We start from the raw sequence: 15,953 nt of genomic DNA on the forward strand, positions 1-15,953 counted from the left end.
GCAATAGTAGTTTCACGTGCGCACGCAAAACTAAACTTTATTTAATTTTTTCTCCATGTCCCCTTAGGGGCTCCGTACTTTTCTGAATCAGATCCTGTATGTGTACATCAAAATAATTAGTGATAATAAATCAAACAGCACATACTTCACAGTGTTTGAGACTCTTCTCAACAAACGCATAACTGACAGGTCGTTCAGCCAATCGCATCCATTGTTTTTGATCTTTGATCCACTGCTGCAAGAGCTGCAGCTTGTTCTCACGGTCAGCACATATCCTCACCTGTTCTTCAGTGTGTCGAATCTGAGAAAAAAAGTACATTATTTTATTAAAAATGTGTGGAAGGTAAAGTCTACATAAGTGTCTGTTAAATTTGTGTCTGTTACATCTTTCACTGTAAATTGTTTTGATAAGTTTACCTGTGTGTTCAGGTGAGCCTGCAGAGTGAGCCAGCGCAGATTTACTTGTCCCATGCTTTCGGCAAATGCAGTGTGTTTGTACCTGCAGGTATGGGAGTCGAATTCGACCCGCTTCAACTCACACTGATTAATAAACTCAACAGACATCTGCTGACAACTTATCTCTCGCTTCATCTCCTAGACACAGAGAGAGAGATTGCAAAGAGAGAATAAAGAAAAATAGTTTTAAAAAGTTAGTTGTAACTTTGGCATCCAAGAATAAATTAAAACAGCATTTAAAAAAGGTAATATTTCACAAGCAGTATAAACTTAGATATATAAATATTAAGTTTTTGCAGCAATAGCCAGCAATACATTGTATGGGTCAAAATTATCATAGTATTTTTATGATTTTATTATTTTTAATATTAGGATATTAAAGGGACACTTCACCTTTTTTTTTAAATAGGCTAATTTTCTAGCTCCCCTAGAGTTAAACATTTGATTTTTACCGTTTTGGAATCCATTCAGCTGATCTCCGAGTCTGGCTGTACCACTTTTAGCATAGCTTAGCATAATCCATTGAATCCGTTTAGACGATTAGCATCGTGCTCAAAAATAACCAAAGGGTATATGATATATATAATGATATTACGCACTGCTCGAAAATAGTCCCCTGCTATTAAAAGTAACTAAGGGAACTATTTTTGGGCGTTGCGCGATGCTAATGGTCTAATCAGATTCAATGAATTATGCTAAGCTATGCTAAAAATGGTACAGCCAGACCAGGAGTTTGGCTGAATGGATTCTAAAACTGTAAAAATCGAATGTTTAACTCTAGGGGGAGCTGAAAAATTAGCCTATTTTCAAAAAAAGGGGAGTGTCCCTTTAATCAAAGGCATACACTACTTACTGTAAGTATTTTTACTTTCTACATAAAAGTAAATTTTCAAGTATTTATATTTTATCAGTGTTTTTCTTTGGAAAACATACATTTCAAAGCATATTATCATAATTTTTACTCCTTTTTATAATTTTTGAAAAAAAAATAAAGTTTTTGGTTTATATTTAATATCTAGTAATTTTGTGTCCACCTCTGCCTTTAAGTAAAGATCATCTTCCATGAAGATATTTTGTACATTTTCTACCGTGAATATATATAAATGTATTTATCATTATGAATATGTGTTGCTAAGCACTTTATTTTGTCAACTTTAAAGGTGTTGTATCTCAGCCATATATTTTCCTATCCTAACAATCTTATTTATTCAGCCTTCAGATGATGTATAAATCTCAATGTCAAAAAATTGGCCCTTATGACTGGTTTTGTGGTCCAGGTCACATACACATTGTAAAAAAAATCCGTATAAATTACAATGTTATTGCAGCTGGGTTGCCGGTAATTTACCATAGATTTACATTTATGTTATTTACTGGCAAGAGTTTGTTCAAAGTTAAATACATTTTAAATATTAACAAGTCTTTATCTTTACAGAACAAAACCATACAATAACAGCCTCATGCAAAGCATTCTGGGAACCAGAAATCATCATCAACCTTTTTCTGTTTATTGCTTCAGATTCTGTTTCCCAGAATGTTTTGCTTGATGCTGTTTTTTTATTTTTACTCTGTAATGACAAAGACTTGTAAATGTTTAATGTTCATTTAAATTTGAACAAAATGTTGCCAGTAAAAAAACATAAATTTAAATCTACGGTGAGTTACCAGCAACCCAGCTGCAATTTTTACGGAAATTTTTTACAGTGCAGTATGTAATATATATATACAGTATATAACTATAATAATTTGTAAATAATTTTTGTTAGATTTACTAATTCTTTACAAGTTTTCCTCAAGCACTTTGGTAGTACAAATATACTTTTTTTGAAATGACAATGCACATCATTGGGAGAGAGAAAGAGACCTGATATGTTTTGAGCAGGTGTGTGAGCTCTGCAACAGTGCAGGTGTTGTGACCCTCTTGCTCGGCCGCCTGTAACCTGCTCTCAACGTCTGTAATCCAGCCACACAGATCAGCCAGCAGTGCTTCAGGAGACAGCCTCTCCACTACAAACTATAAGAGAGAGAGAGAGAGAGAGAGAGAGAGAGAGAAAGAGAGAGAGAGAGAGAGAGATGAATGATGAGAGAGAATGACGGGCATAAAGACGAGAGAGAATGAGGTGATGGGCCAAGATGGAGACAAAATACCGAGAATCACAAAGCAAGACAGGGTGAAGAAGAAGGTGGAAAACAGCCAGGTTAGAGGTGACATATGTAATCACAGTAGAAAAGAAGATGGGGACTAGATAAAGATACCCGATAATGGAAGAAAAGATAGAAAAGGGACTCTATTCTTCAAATATCTCATCAGCTGTCAGAAAATCTTGCTTGGATGGCTACCTGACCTTCATGACAAACTTTGACACCTTTTAAATTTTCTTCCAGAGAAGTGGCGGCCGGTGACTTCTTTTTTCAAGGGCGCACGATGCGAAGTTCGTCACAACATGTATGTAGCCCGTCATGTGTGTGGTTCGTAATTTCAAAATATGTGTCCTGCGCGTCGAGAGATCCTTTGTGCATCACGTGTCTTGTCAAAATAAGTGCCTGCTGCAGAATCGTCTAAAGGGTTTATGATAAAAGAGACGCTCGCGTTTGCCAGATACTCGCATAATCTCATGGGTAATCACAGTTTAGTGTTAAGGGAGTGTCTTGCGTGTATTTTGTAAACGTGAGCATCTCTTTTATCATAAACAGTTTTAACGCGTGTGCAGCAGGCACTTATTTTGATGCACATGATCCACATGGTTCACATGATGCAACAAACACATATTTTGAAAAGACGAGCAACACAAATGACGTTCTGAACAGATATTTTGAATTTGCTCCCCTCAGAAAAGCAGTTACAATCCGCCACTGTTTTAGATAGATGATGCCTCTTTAACAACATATAGGTCTTTATTTCCAACCACCAAGGGTTAAAACATGCAGCAAAGTTCAGACAAATGAAGGTATCCTGTGGTTCAACTTAAAGGATTAGTCAATTTTCTTAAAAGAAAAATCCAGATAATTTACTCACCACCATGTCATCCAAAATGTTGATGTCTTTCTTTGTTCAGTCGAGAAGAAATTATGTTTTTTGAGGCAAACATTGCAGGATTTTTCTCATTTTAATGGACTTTAATAGAGCCCAACATTTAATACTTAACTCAACATTTAACAGTTTTTTTCAACGGAGTTTCAAATGACTATAAACAATCCCAAACGATGCATAAGGGTCTTATCTAGCGAAACGATTGTCATTTTTGACAAGAAAAATAAAAAATATGTACTTTTAAACCACAACTTTTCGTCTAGGTCCGGTCCAGTGCGACATATATGTGTTACATATATAAAACGCACATTTGCGGACCATTTTAAACAATAAACTGCCACAAAGACATTAATTAGTATCAGTTGACATACAACAATGTAGGAACGGTCCTCTTTCAAGACGCTTGTAAACACTGGGGCGGAGTTTCGCGTTCGTGTTCTGTGACCTCTTGACGTATTGCGTGGGGTCAGCTGGCGCATCACGACCGGATCTAGACGAGAAGTTGTGCTTTAAACGTGTATATTAGTTATTTTTATTGTCAAAAATGACAATCGTTTTGCTAGATAAGACCCTTATGCCTCGTTTGGGATTGTTTATAGTCCTTTGAAACTCTGTTGAAAAAAACTGATAAGTGTTGAGTTAAATATTAAATGTTGGGCTCTATTAAAGTCCATTAAAATTAGTAAAATCCTGCAATGTTTTCCTCAAAAAACATAATTTCTTCTCGACTGAACAAAGAAAGACATCAACATTTTGGATGACATGGTGGTGAGTAAATTATCTGGATTTTTCTTTTAAGAAAATGGACTTATCCTTTAAGAGTTGTAGGTTCAATCCCAAGAAACAGAACATACTGAACAAATACACTGTAAGTCACATCCAAATGCATGAAATAGAAAAATATACCTGATGCAGTTTCTGTTGGACAACTGGTATTTCTGATTGTATCGTCATCCAGTCCTGCTCCACTCGAGATAACTGGGATTGCAGAGACAGCAGTACTGGAGACAGAATAGTGTCTGGTGTGGATGAAGCTTTTTCCTCACAGGTAGTGTCTTTATTTGTGTCTTTGGCTACAGAGATGCCCACTGAACTGACATGTGGTGGAAGAAAATCATCTTGAGAAGAACTACATTTGGACACATGTGTGTCTGATGTCTCTTTTCTAATTTGGGATTCCTGTGTAGATATGTTTTGACCTGAGGATAATTTGGCATCAAAATTGTCCTCAGTAGCAATGTTGACATCTACAGATGAGGATTTTTCAGGACTGTTTTCGAGGACATCGGTGGAAGTGTTGCCAGATTCAGATGTCTGCAGGTCTTTAGAAACCACTTTAATTTCATTTGATGTTCTTGGTGCAGTACTGGTTTTGCTGTTCTTCTTTGTCAAAATGTTTTGTTCTCGTTCACCAAGCATCAGGATCAAAGATCCAGAACTGACCACTGATGCCTTTAGGGCGGTTTTTGCTTCTAGCTCCTTAACAAAGTCCTGTTTTACAAAAAGACATGTCTGGTCAAAGAGGGTCCTGTGCTGTATGTTGTTTTTAGGACAATTTTAATTTAGGACTATCTGTCTATAGTGTTTTGCACTTACTGTGAATTGCTGAAAGTAGGAAAGGCCGTGGTCTGTTTCCTGTTCACCTGAGATCATGTGATCTTTCCATGTATTCAGGTTTTCTTTGGCCCAGTCTATGCACGCATTCAAAGCCTGAGAATCATTTTGATATCTGGAAAAATGTACAGCAGTTTATTAACAATCCTCTCTGTCATCACATTTTAATGAGTGCATGTTATATATGTCATATAACATTTACCTGTTCCAAAGCTTTTGTAGTCGGTGGGTGGATTCCAGTCCCTGCTCCACCTTTATTTGAAGAGAAGCCAATCGCTGCTCCAGCCTTAATGTAGACGTTCCCGTTATATGTATAGGAATGCCCATTTCACTAACAGAAATCTGTGAGAGGAGTCTGTGGCCCTCATCCAGAACCAGACTGACCCGAGCTCTGTTCTCCTCCAGGACTGCCTGCACACTCTAATACAAACAAAAGAGATACAGGACTAATTCAAAGATAACAATAATTATTATTATCTGCAATAATAGTAATAAACATATTTCTGCCTCTCAATTGGCTGAATAAAAGCAAATTATATGTGTTACCTGATAGATGGAAATGTTTGTGCTGAGCTGCTCTTCGGTTTGTTCCCGCAGAGGCATTATGGGAAGTTGAGTCTCTAACATCTGTAGCAATGTTTCTAACCAGGAATGATTTTCCTCATATTGTGTGGAAACCTTAAACACACCAACATCCAAAAATAAACATTCACAAGTCAAACACATAACAAACAACTATTGGTCATTCATTCATTCATTAAACTATCAGTCCATTTTTCCAATTCATCTACTTAAATAGATTATAATAAAATAAAATAAAATAAAATAAAATAAAATAAAATAAAATAAAATAAAATAAAATAAAATAAAATAAAATAAAATAAAATAAAATAAAATAAAATAACATAAAATAAATAAAATAAAATTGATTATTGAGTAACTGGAGTAATGGATTGAAATGGATAGATTGATAATTTAATTTTAAATAAATTTTAGAATAAATTTAATACAATTTTATAAAAATTAATTTAATTTAATTTAATTTAATTTAATTTAATTTAATTTAATTTAATTTAATTTAATTTAATTTAATTTAATTTAATTTAATTTAATTTAATTTAATTTAATTTAATTTAATTTAAAAACTGACGAATTGATAATTTAATTTAAATTTAATTTTAGAATAAATTTAATAAAATAATTTAATTTAATTCCATTTAAGTAGACGTATTGATTATTGAGTAACTGAAGTGATGGATAAAAAATGGATAAATTGATAATTTAATTTTAATTTAATTTTAGAATAAATTTAATAAAATAATTTAATAAAATAATTTGATAATTTAAATCAATTCAGTTCAGTTCAGTTCAATTCAATTCAATTCAATTCAATTCAATTCAATTCAATTCAATTCAATTCAATTCAATTCAATTCAATTCAATTCAATTCAATTCAATTCAATTCAATTCAATTATTTTACTAGCAGTAAAAGACTAGATTTAGACCTAGAAGTCTAGCAAAAATATTAAAAGTTGTCTCATACAGCCAGACCATGGGGAAAATTGTACAGTGTTGACTTAAGTTTACATTTTGTGCCTCAAACACAACAAAATTTTTAATTATTTGCATTCAATTTTAGGAGCTAATGGAGACATTGAAGGTCATTGAACTTGCTAATCTGAGGAAGAGGAGACTTGATGATGAAGATGAATAAATCGGCCAATCATGCTTGCTGTGTTTCTCAATGAATTGCGGTGAAATGTCGCTACACCCAAAAGCCAGGGGGCACTCTCGTGCACAGGCATCTCCAGAAAATGGCTTAAGGATATATTTATATTACTTTTACTATAATTATATTACCTTTTCAGGTATTTTCATGATAATAAAGAATATGTATAATGATTATGTTTGACGTGTGTTGATTTTTTAAATGCATGTTATAAACGACTCAAACTAACAAGGACTTCAGATTGATAAGGGCTTCCTACTGATCAAAAGCCATGAAAAAGCTGTGCGTAATATCGGCTGTGCGATTCAGAATCATTATCGGCCAGGTATTATTAGTGTGCATCAGCATTTATCGTCCAAGCCCTAGTTTAAATGTTTGTGATTCGTACCTGCAGCACTGAATTCAGTAGAGTTCCAACACCCTGAGCCTGCTGCAGGACACCAGACACGTGAGATTCAATTTCAGACACTGCAGCCTCCCAGCCAGAGGGGGCGCTGTGTGATATCCTAACACTCAGCTGCTGCAGTCTCCACATGTGACGTCCCAGAGACAGGAAAAACTTCTATATAGATTTACAAGGTTAAGAAGATGAAGGCCTACTCTTAAATTGATGATGATTTGTTTCATACGTGTCTTTTTTTCTTACCGTGTGCGTGCTGAGCTCTGTCTGTATTTGTGCAGGATTGTTAAGGTCCAGGTGAAAGCTGCAGGTGAGTTTTTCTCTCCCCAGTTGCAGGACCCTCTGAAGACCCTTCAGTATTCTCTCACTCATCTGCTGCTGATCTAAACTCCACTGCAGAGCTCCACAACGTTGTTCTAGATCCCTCCAGACACTGTCCAATACCGCCTGCAGAGTATGGTTTATTTATCCTTACTCTTATAAATAAAGGTGCTACAAAAGGTTCTTCACATTGATGCCACAGAAGAACCATTTTGGTTCCCCAAAGAACCTTTCTTAAAAACATATCTTTTTGCTTTTATATAGTCTTATATAACCCTTTTCCACCACAAAGAACCTTTTGTAAAACAGAAAGGTTCTTTCGATGGTAAATGTTCTTTATAGGAACCAATGAACCATACAGCCAAAAATGGCTCCTCTGTGACATGGTGTAGCACCTATATTTTGATTGTTAGTGCCTGATCCATAGGTCTTTATTTAAATTAAAAACTTTAATATTTCATGTCCAATAGACCTTTTGCGTGTTTGCAAACAGAGATGACGTTTTTTATAGGCGGAGCCCAACTGGTGGCAGAAAGTGAATGCTTCTCAATAGCTGTGTGAAGTGTTTTAGCATTAAACTGTGATTTATATGGATCCGGTGTTCTGTAGAAGTCTGTTTCCCCTATATTTCTCTTAAGTGCAATGTTTCTTATAACGTTTTCACCAAGTTACGTTTATTTTTTAAATAAATTAAAAGGTTAAATGGCTTGGCTACTAATTGTGTGCATGTATGTAATGTATATGTTTTGTTCTTTATTGGTAAATCAATTATTTTTACAGTATGAATCGCTGAAGTACTTATAAGAGCAATACTATCATGTATTCTGTATAATATCATTTATTAAATATTTCATCATTTCCTGTTTTCAATTTCTTCCTTATATTTTTAGCCTACGTGTTTGATCTAAAACTATAATGTTTACATACAAATTAATTTGTATAGGCCTGTTTATATATTATTAACACTTTACATCGTGTGTGCTATGTTTATATATTTATTAGTAAACATCATAATTTAGAACAAACAGGAAGAAGACATAGGCTAAGATGGAAGGTAAAAAGAAGTAATAGAAAACAAAAAAAAATGAAAACTTTAATAAATGGTAATATTATTGATATTATGAACTCATTCAAATCTTTAATCTTTCTAAATAAATTATAAACGTAACGTGATAAAAACGCTATAAGAAACACATTGAGGGAACAGACTTCGACAGAACACCGGATATCTTTCTATTCAAATTAATAAAAGATTTTCAGATGATTTAATCACTCCAGTCTGTCCGGTTGAGGGCTTATTGCAATCATAAACAGCTACGTTTATCTTCAAATGGTGTCTTCGACGACGATATACTATAAAAATGAAGGTCATCTATTTTGGCATTTCTATTCTGACACTCAACAGCACAACAAAACATGTTCTAGTGAGTTATATTGTTCGTTTCACTCGTGTCTCATTCATTTCCACTGTTTTTCTGCCACCACATGCGCGCGTGACGTACCTGTGACGTCGACTCGCAAAAGGTCAATTATTTACTCATGTGTTGGGGTCCTGATTACCATGTTTGGGTTTATTCTGCAATAACAGCTGGCTGGATGTGTATTATCCCTTACATAATTTACTCAATTTATATACTGTCTAAACTAATGTCCCCAAACTACAGGTATGTTACACATTCTGTACCTCCAGTGTGCTGATCTGCTGTGTGAGGTGAGATGAAGGTTGGCTCTGACTTTCTGTCTCTTTGAGTTCCACCAGCACTTTTTCTCTCTCCTCCACCTCCTCTTTCAACCCAGCGACAGCCTGCAGATGGAAAGGTCAAAATTTCAAATGTTTCACGTTCAAAGTTTGGGGAAGTCACTGTGACTGGTCATTAAAATGGCACGGTAGTGTCTTTCCATCGCAAAGCGTGAACTTCGTTAACACACGACCTGACCTTATTATATAAAACATAGACATCTAAAGGAAAGGCCGTATTGTCTTTACAGCGTCATTTGCCCAGGCAGAATGCAAGTCATTTTTAAAAGACTCTAAGAAACATTTAAAGCTCAACTCATTCAGATATTCAGTATTTATCAGTAGTGTTTAACTAGTCTTCACACGCTTGTCACTTGATGTGTCCCGTGTTGTTATTCACAGGTGCATGCACTCACCTGCAGCTGTGTGTGAAGATCAGAGTGGGCTTCTCCATTAGTTGTAGGGTGAAGGGCTGACTTGTTAGTTATTACTGAATCATGCACATCTTGTATTTTTCTCTGCAGGGTTTGACAAACACAAGGAAATGCTACAATTATGTGCTCAATGTATGTTTCAATTTTAAAGTATGCTGAATCTGAGTCATCATGGGATAGACCTAGACACTCACAAAATCATGTTTGATATTGAAGTGACACATAGGGCCCTATCTTGCACCCAGCGCAATTGACTTTGTCCGTGACGCATTTATCATTCGTATTTTGCACAGCGGGTTTTTCCCTCCGCTTGTGCCGCAACGTCCTGGGGATGCCAGCTGATGAGACAATTGTGGCTATTTCCTTCCACGCCTGTTTAATCAACGCTGATTTGGGTGGGTTTCTCCCATCCCCATACAAAACAACTTCTCTGTCTTTGACTGCTCTTACAAGAACGTCGGTCTCCTCGGCTGTGAACCGCTCCTGGCGTGCGTCTGGTAAATCCTTCATAATAATAGCAACCCGCCATGGAACTTGCGCACTTGCGTTTAAAGAGAATGTTGAATGACGTTCTGATTGGTTTATTTGACGTTACGCCCAAACCACACCTATGAATAATGAACCTACTTCAGAGCAACCCCTTATTGATTTGCGCCTGGTGCAAGAGCTATTTCTCCTGCCGGGAAAATAGCAACAGCGCCCAAGATCCGCCCACAATGTCACTTGCGCTTTGCGCTTCGCACTTGCGTTTCAGATCGTGAAAATAGGGCCCTAAGAGTTTGTGTTATAATTTCATAACAAACACATATCAGTTATAAGGGTGAGAACTCAAGAGCATTTGTGGTTAAAACTTGCTAACATCTAACTGCTGACATATAAACACATAAGTACAGTGTCAGCTTTCTGAGACATTTAGTGAATTTGTTGGTTTGTGTTATTTTTTAATATGCAGTTATGACATTGATATTATGTCCTATGTAAACTGTGTATTAGTTCACCCAAAAATGAAAATTCTGTCATTATGTTCTCATTCATAGTAGGAAAAACAAATACGATGGAATTCAATGGGTACCGTCAACTGTGTCCCTACCATCATTTATCAAAATATCTTCTTCATCATTTATCACAATACTTCCATAATATTTATTTTCCTACTATGGAAGTCAATGGTTACAAGCTGTGCGTTTACCGTTAAAATATCTTCTTTTGTGTTCATAAAAATAAAAAAATTAATGAGGATGAAAAAAATGATGACAGAATTTTCATTTTTAGGTAAACTATTCCTTTAAGGCAGGCCAAGTCAACTGGCGCCCGCGGGCCAAATGCGGCCCTCCAATCGTATTTATCCGGCCCACCGGTCATCTTTGTTTGATTTAAAATCAGCGTGTTTACACTGTAAAAATACTTTGCTTTCTTAAAATTTTTTGTTAAATCAACTCAGATTTACAAGTCATGTCAACAGAGATGAGTTGTCGCAACGTATAAAATATAGGTGAGAAAAGTCAACTTAATTTTATAAGTTATAAAAACTCACCTGTAGTTATAACAACTCATCTCTAGTCAAGATAAATAATAGTAAGTTGAAATGACTTGTAATTATGAGTTGATTCAACAAAAATGTTTAAGCCAGCAAAGTATTTTTACAGTGTACTTTTACCTTTTAACTGTACATGATGACTAAACCGTAAAGAGAGTCAGGAAGGAGCTGCGTGGGATGCCAACCATCTGCTGAGGCGTAATTATCTGATCCAATTTGAGCTTTAGCTCCATAAAAAAAATAACTTGTACGACTTACACCGCATGTGACACGCCGACCGGAAGTGATGTGTTTAAGTGTGTTCCAATCAAAACACTGTGCAAGGTGCAAGGTGAAAACTATTAATCCTTTTTTTTGTAAAAAAATATGTAAAAGGTAAAAACCGGGGTAAAAGCTTGGCCCGTATCATATTTATTGTACAATTTTAAAATCTGGCCCTTAAATAGGAAAAATATCAAAACTCTTTAGTTATTTTTTAGTGCGATGCTAATGGTCTAATCAGATTCAATGGATTGTGCTAAGCTATGCTAAAAGTGCTAGCGTCAGACCCGGAGATCAGCTGAATGGATTCCAAAGCGGTAAGAATCAAATGTTTACTCTAGGGGGGCTGGAAAATAAGCATAATTTTAAAAAAAGTGTCCTTTTAAGGTGTGCACATTCATATCTGATTACATTATGCTGACAATAAGTAGACTGAATCAGATGGACATCTGACCTGTAGCTGACTAGTCTGTTTTTGTCGGTCCTGTAGCTCTTCTTGTTTCTCAGTTAGAGTCTTCTTAACTTCACATAATCGCTGTGTCAGCAGGTCCAGGCACAAAGAGGTCTCTGATACTACTGATTTTGGATCTAACACCTTTATGACCTCTGAACCATGAGAGGTCAGCACGTCACCCAAGGAGGTCAATTCTTCAGATAAACCCTATCAATGACACAGAGAAGAAATGTAATGAATTGACGCATGTATAGATAGATGCGTAGGTGGATAGATGTATACCTGTAACTGCTGCAGCTGGTCATCTATGTCGGTGTGGGAGTTTGCGGGTTGAAACTGGACAGCGTGTGTTAGAGAACAGAGAGTGAGATTAACACCACTCAACATTTCAAAAAGGCCTTCATCCAGAGTCTGATGATCCTGGAAAAGCAGACAGTCGGTCAGAGAAAGAGTAGATATCAAGGTTATATTATGTTTTCACACACAAGGGCACACAGTTATTCACAGGGATATAGACGGTACTCTAAACAGCATGTGATATGGTGTGTTTGTGTGATACCTGTGAAACTGCAGATTGTTTCAGTTCTTTAAGCTGTGCAATGTTTGACTGAACCTCCTGCCGACAGATAGAAACAGCAGCTCCACTCCACAAACATACAGATGGAGTGAGTATCTGTTCACAAACACACATACAAAACACACAATTTTTTAGCCTAAATTTTTTTTTACTTCATAGCATTAGATAGGAAATGATTTAAAAAGGTAAGTTGGTTGCCTTAAAACTTTGAGTTTATTCAACTTAAAAATATTTTTAAGTTGTGTAAGAGTTGTTGTGTCAACTAATATTTTTAAGTTAAATGAACTTTAATTTTAAGGCAACAAAGTAACTTTCTATTTTAAGTTTAACCAACTTTATTATGGTGAAGAGATGACAAGAAGTCGTGTGGGGTGCGAGAGGGGAACAGGAGTTTGGAAATAATCATGACATGCAGACTACTTGGCTATTGGCGTCAACAAAAACAACTTGGGTTTATCTACACATTAAACTGAAATTCAAATTTCAAATAAACATTTTGAAAAGATTCACAGCTGTCAGATAAGTTTGATGTTGCATAGGTTGTGTTCAGACCTCTGATGGATCTTCCTTGCTTCCATCATTCTGGGTCTCTCCTTTCTCAGTCAGTCGACTGTGGAGGTGTATCCACTTCCTGTACACTGCTGATTGTACTTCCTGTCTCTTGTCTTCATCCTCTGTTGCTGCTGGAGGGCTGCAGAGTACAATTATAGAATATAAGTGTCTGAGTTAGGGGCGATTCACATATCGCTTCTTTTACACGCTCAAGTTCGTTATTTCAACTGTAGGCGCACGGTATGCACGCTCATAATGGAAGCGACGCGATATGGACGTTTTACGGCACATTCACATGGGGCGAAAGCATTAACGCTTGGCGAAAGGCTTGTCTGAAGTGTGTCCAACAGCCAATCATGCTCCAGTCTTCCATAAACGTAACTGGCTGGCTCTGCCTAGGTTATTTGCATAAGGCAATCTGATTGGCTAACGCTTGCGCTGCCGCTTGAAAAGTTGAGAAATGTTCAACTTCTGCCGTGAGCAATTGCAGTGAAGCGGCGCCGACGGATCCACAATTCAGTTCGCCAATGCTTGACATCACCCGTTAAAAGTGAATGGGAAGCGTCAACGCTTACGTCCCGTGTGAATGTGCCATCACACTGTACGTGGCAAGCAGCAAAATCGCCACGCGGCTTCAGCTTTTCTCTTGTATTGGAAGCGTTTTGTGCAGCATTTAGTGCAAATACGTTTATCTTCAATGGCGCCTGCCATGAAGTACCAGAATTTTGGGTGCACGAGCAAGACGTGTAGACCAACTCCGCTTCACCTCTGTAAACGACGGTCGCGTTTTCCGCACGGTTCTATATGCAAAATCTAAACCGCCCCTTAAGGTGCATACAGCATATGTGTGTGCGCATGTGTGTATTTAGATACCCTGTGTGTTCATCTGTACTCTGGCTGTGTTTTCTTGCTCCGCTGCCTTGAATTGCGATAGCTTTGGTTAGATCCCTCTGTTCATTTAAACCATGCTCCAATTCCTGAAAGACAAAGGGGACATAAGAAATACACCCTAAAAATACTGGGTTGTAATTTAACCCATTATGGGTTGTTTCAACCCAAAATGCTGGGTTGTTTTATGGAGCTAGAATTCTGACAAAACATTTTTATTAACCATGTAAATATTCAAAAATATAGCTTTAGGTTTTCAAGATAAACAGGATATTCGGAACACCAAGTTCAATTTTATAAAATTCGAAAGGCAAAAATTCAGATCCTAAATAAAGTGGGTCAGAGGTCAAGCTTCTGGATTGCACAGGGAAGAGTAGTAGATCTCGGAAAAGTCGAACAGAAAGCTATGCAGACAAATGCTAATATGCTTTAAAAATGCGCCATAAAAGAGATTCAATTTTGTTAAATGACACTTGTCTACAATTCAAGTTTACGCATTTCAAATTCATTTTGTCAGAATTCCAGCTCCATATTGTTTTAATCCATTGTTTTTCTGGGTTCATTTTAACCCAGCTGTTAGGCTCGTCCCTTTTTGACCCAACGCTGGGTTGAAAATAACCCAGCATTTTTTAGAGCGTACATAGAGAGAAAAAATGTTTCTTACATTAACAGTGTATTTACTCAACAAAATACTTAGTGCACTTAATGTGGGTTAGGATTTTTGGTTAGGTTCAGGGGTTGAACCCAGGTAAAGCACAGTTGTACATAGTATGTACATATGGACCTGGACTGTAAAATAAATTGCTACTGATAAATGTATACCTTGAATGCACTTGTAATCACTTTGAAAAAAACTGCTTTGAGATAACTAATTACTATTTTTGTTTCAATATTTTTGCTGTAAAACCCTGGAGACATACAATTTTGTTCTAATACAAATAATGTTTGAAAGACTATTATTTTAAAATGTGTGTGTGAATGTGCACATTACCTTCTGTTGTTGAAGACTGCTCTGTCTGAACAGTTTGCCCCTGGAGGAGCTCAACATCTCTTGTACACTGCTGCTGCGTGTTAACCTGGCCTGCAGGGGGCGCTCACTCTCAACACACACCTGCAGAGAGATCAACAGCATTATAAAAAGTTTTTAAAAGCACACGTTTGCAGTCACACCAAAAACACTTTTGGGTTTAATAGCTCTGAAACAGCAAATGTGAAAATCAGCTGCAATTAGCATGCTAATGATGACCACATCACACACAATCTGTTCATTACGTTCTTTATTGCTAAAGAAACAGACACAGTGACAGACACAAACAATTCGGTGTGTTTTTATGTGCGTGTGTACCTGCTCTACACTGTGTTTGCCCTGCAGCTGTAACAGGACGGTCACCAATCTGTTCTTTAACAGCTGGAGTTTTGTGTTGAGCAATTCCACTTCGTGTTGTTGCTCCTGTTCCTTCAGACCACACTCAGGAAGACAGGAGATCTTCTCTTCAATCTCCACGAGAATCGTCTAAACACACAAAATAAGTTTTTGTTTAAATCCAGTGGCGGCCGGTGACTTCTTTTTTCGAGGGCGCTCGATGCGAAGTTCGTAACAACATATATGTAGCCATTCATGTGTGTTGTTTGTAATTTCAAAATATGCGTTCTGAGCGTCGAGTGATCCTGTGTGCATCACGTGTCCTGTCAAAACAAGAGCCCGCCGCAGACGCGTCCAAAGGGTTCATGATAAAAGAGACGCCCGCGTTTGCCAGATACTCGCATAATCTCATGTGTAATCAGAGTTTAGTGTTAAGGGAGTGTCTTACGTGTATTTTGTGAACGTGAGCGTCTCTTTTATCACAAACGGTTTTGACGCGTGTGCAGCAGGCACTTATTTTGACAAAACATGTGATGCACATGGTTCACATGACGCAACAAACACATATTTTGAAAATACAAGGAACACCATGACACT

General features: G+C 36.8%; 1 protein-coding gene across 1 annotated transcript in view; it reads right to left on the reverse strand.

Moving 5' to 3' along the window:
- syne2b (spectrin repeat containing, nuclear envelope 2b) overlaps positions 1-15,953 on the reverse strand; it is a 191,307-nt gene that overhangs the window by 78,073 nt on the left and 97,281 nt on the right. Inside the window, exons 83-100 of the mRNA XM_073873482.1 lie at positions 15,339-15,506; positions 14,985-15,104; positions 13,979-14,082; positions 13,106-13,244; positions 12,536-12,649; positions 12,259-12,396; positions 11,977-12,183; positions 9,707-9,808; positions 9,237-9,356; positions 7,478-7,678; positions 7,220-7,393; positions 5,648-5,779; positions 5,304-5,521; positions 5,084-5,216; positions 4,394-4,978; positions 2,321-2,470; positions 418-594; positions 146-301 (exon numbers count right to left, since the gene is read on the reverse strand). Coding sequence (XP_073729583.1) covers positions 146-301; positions 418-594; positions 2,321-2,470; positions 4,394-4,978; positions 5,084-5,216; positions 5,304-5,521; positions 5,648-5,779; positions 7,220-7,393; positions 7,478-7,678; positions 9,237-9,356; positions 9,707-9,808; positions 11,977-12,183; positions 12,259-12,396; positions 12,536-12,649; positions 13,106-13,244; positions 13,979-14,082; positions 14,985-15,104; positions 15,339-15,506 — 3,138 coding nt within the window. The remainder of the gene's footprint in view (positions 1-145; positions 302-417; positions 595-2,320; positions 2,471-4,393; positions 4,979-5,083; positions 5,217-5,303; positions 5,522-5,647; positions 5,780-7,219; positions 7,394-7,477; positions 7,679-9,236; positions 9,357-9,706; positions 9,809-11,976; positions 12,184-12,258; positions 12,397-12,535; positions 12,650-13,105; positions 13,245-13,978; positions 14,083-14,984; positions 15,105-15,338; positions 15,507-15,953) is intronic.

This window comes from Misgurnus anguillicaudatus, chromosome 11 (genome assembly GCF_027580225.2).
Source record: "Misgurnus anguillicaudatus chromosome 11, ASM2758022v2, whole genome shotgun sequence".
NCBI lineage: Eukaryota > Metazoa > Chordata > Actinopteri > Cypriniformes > Cobitidae > Misgurnus > Misgurnus anguillicaudatus.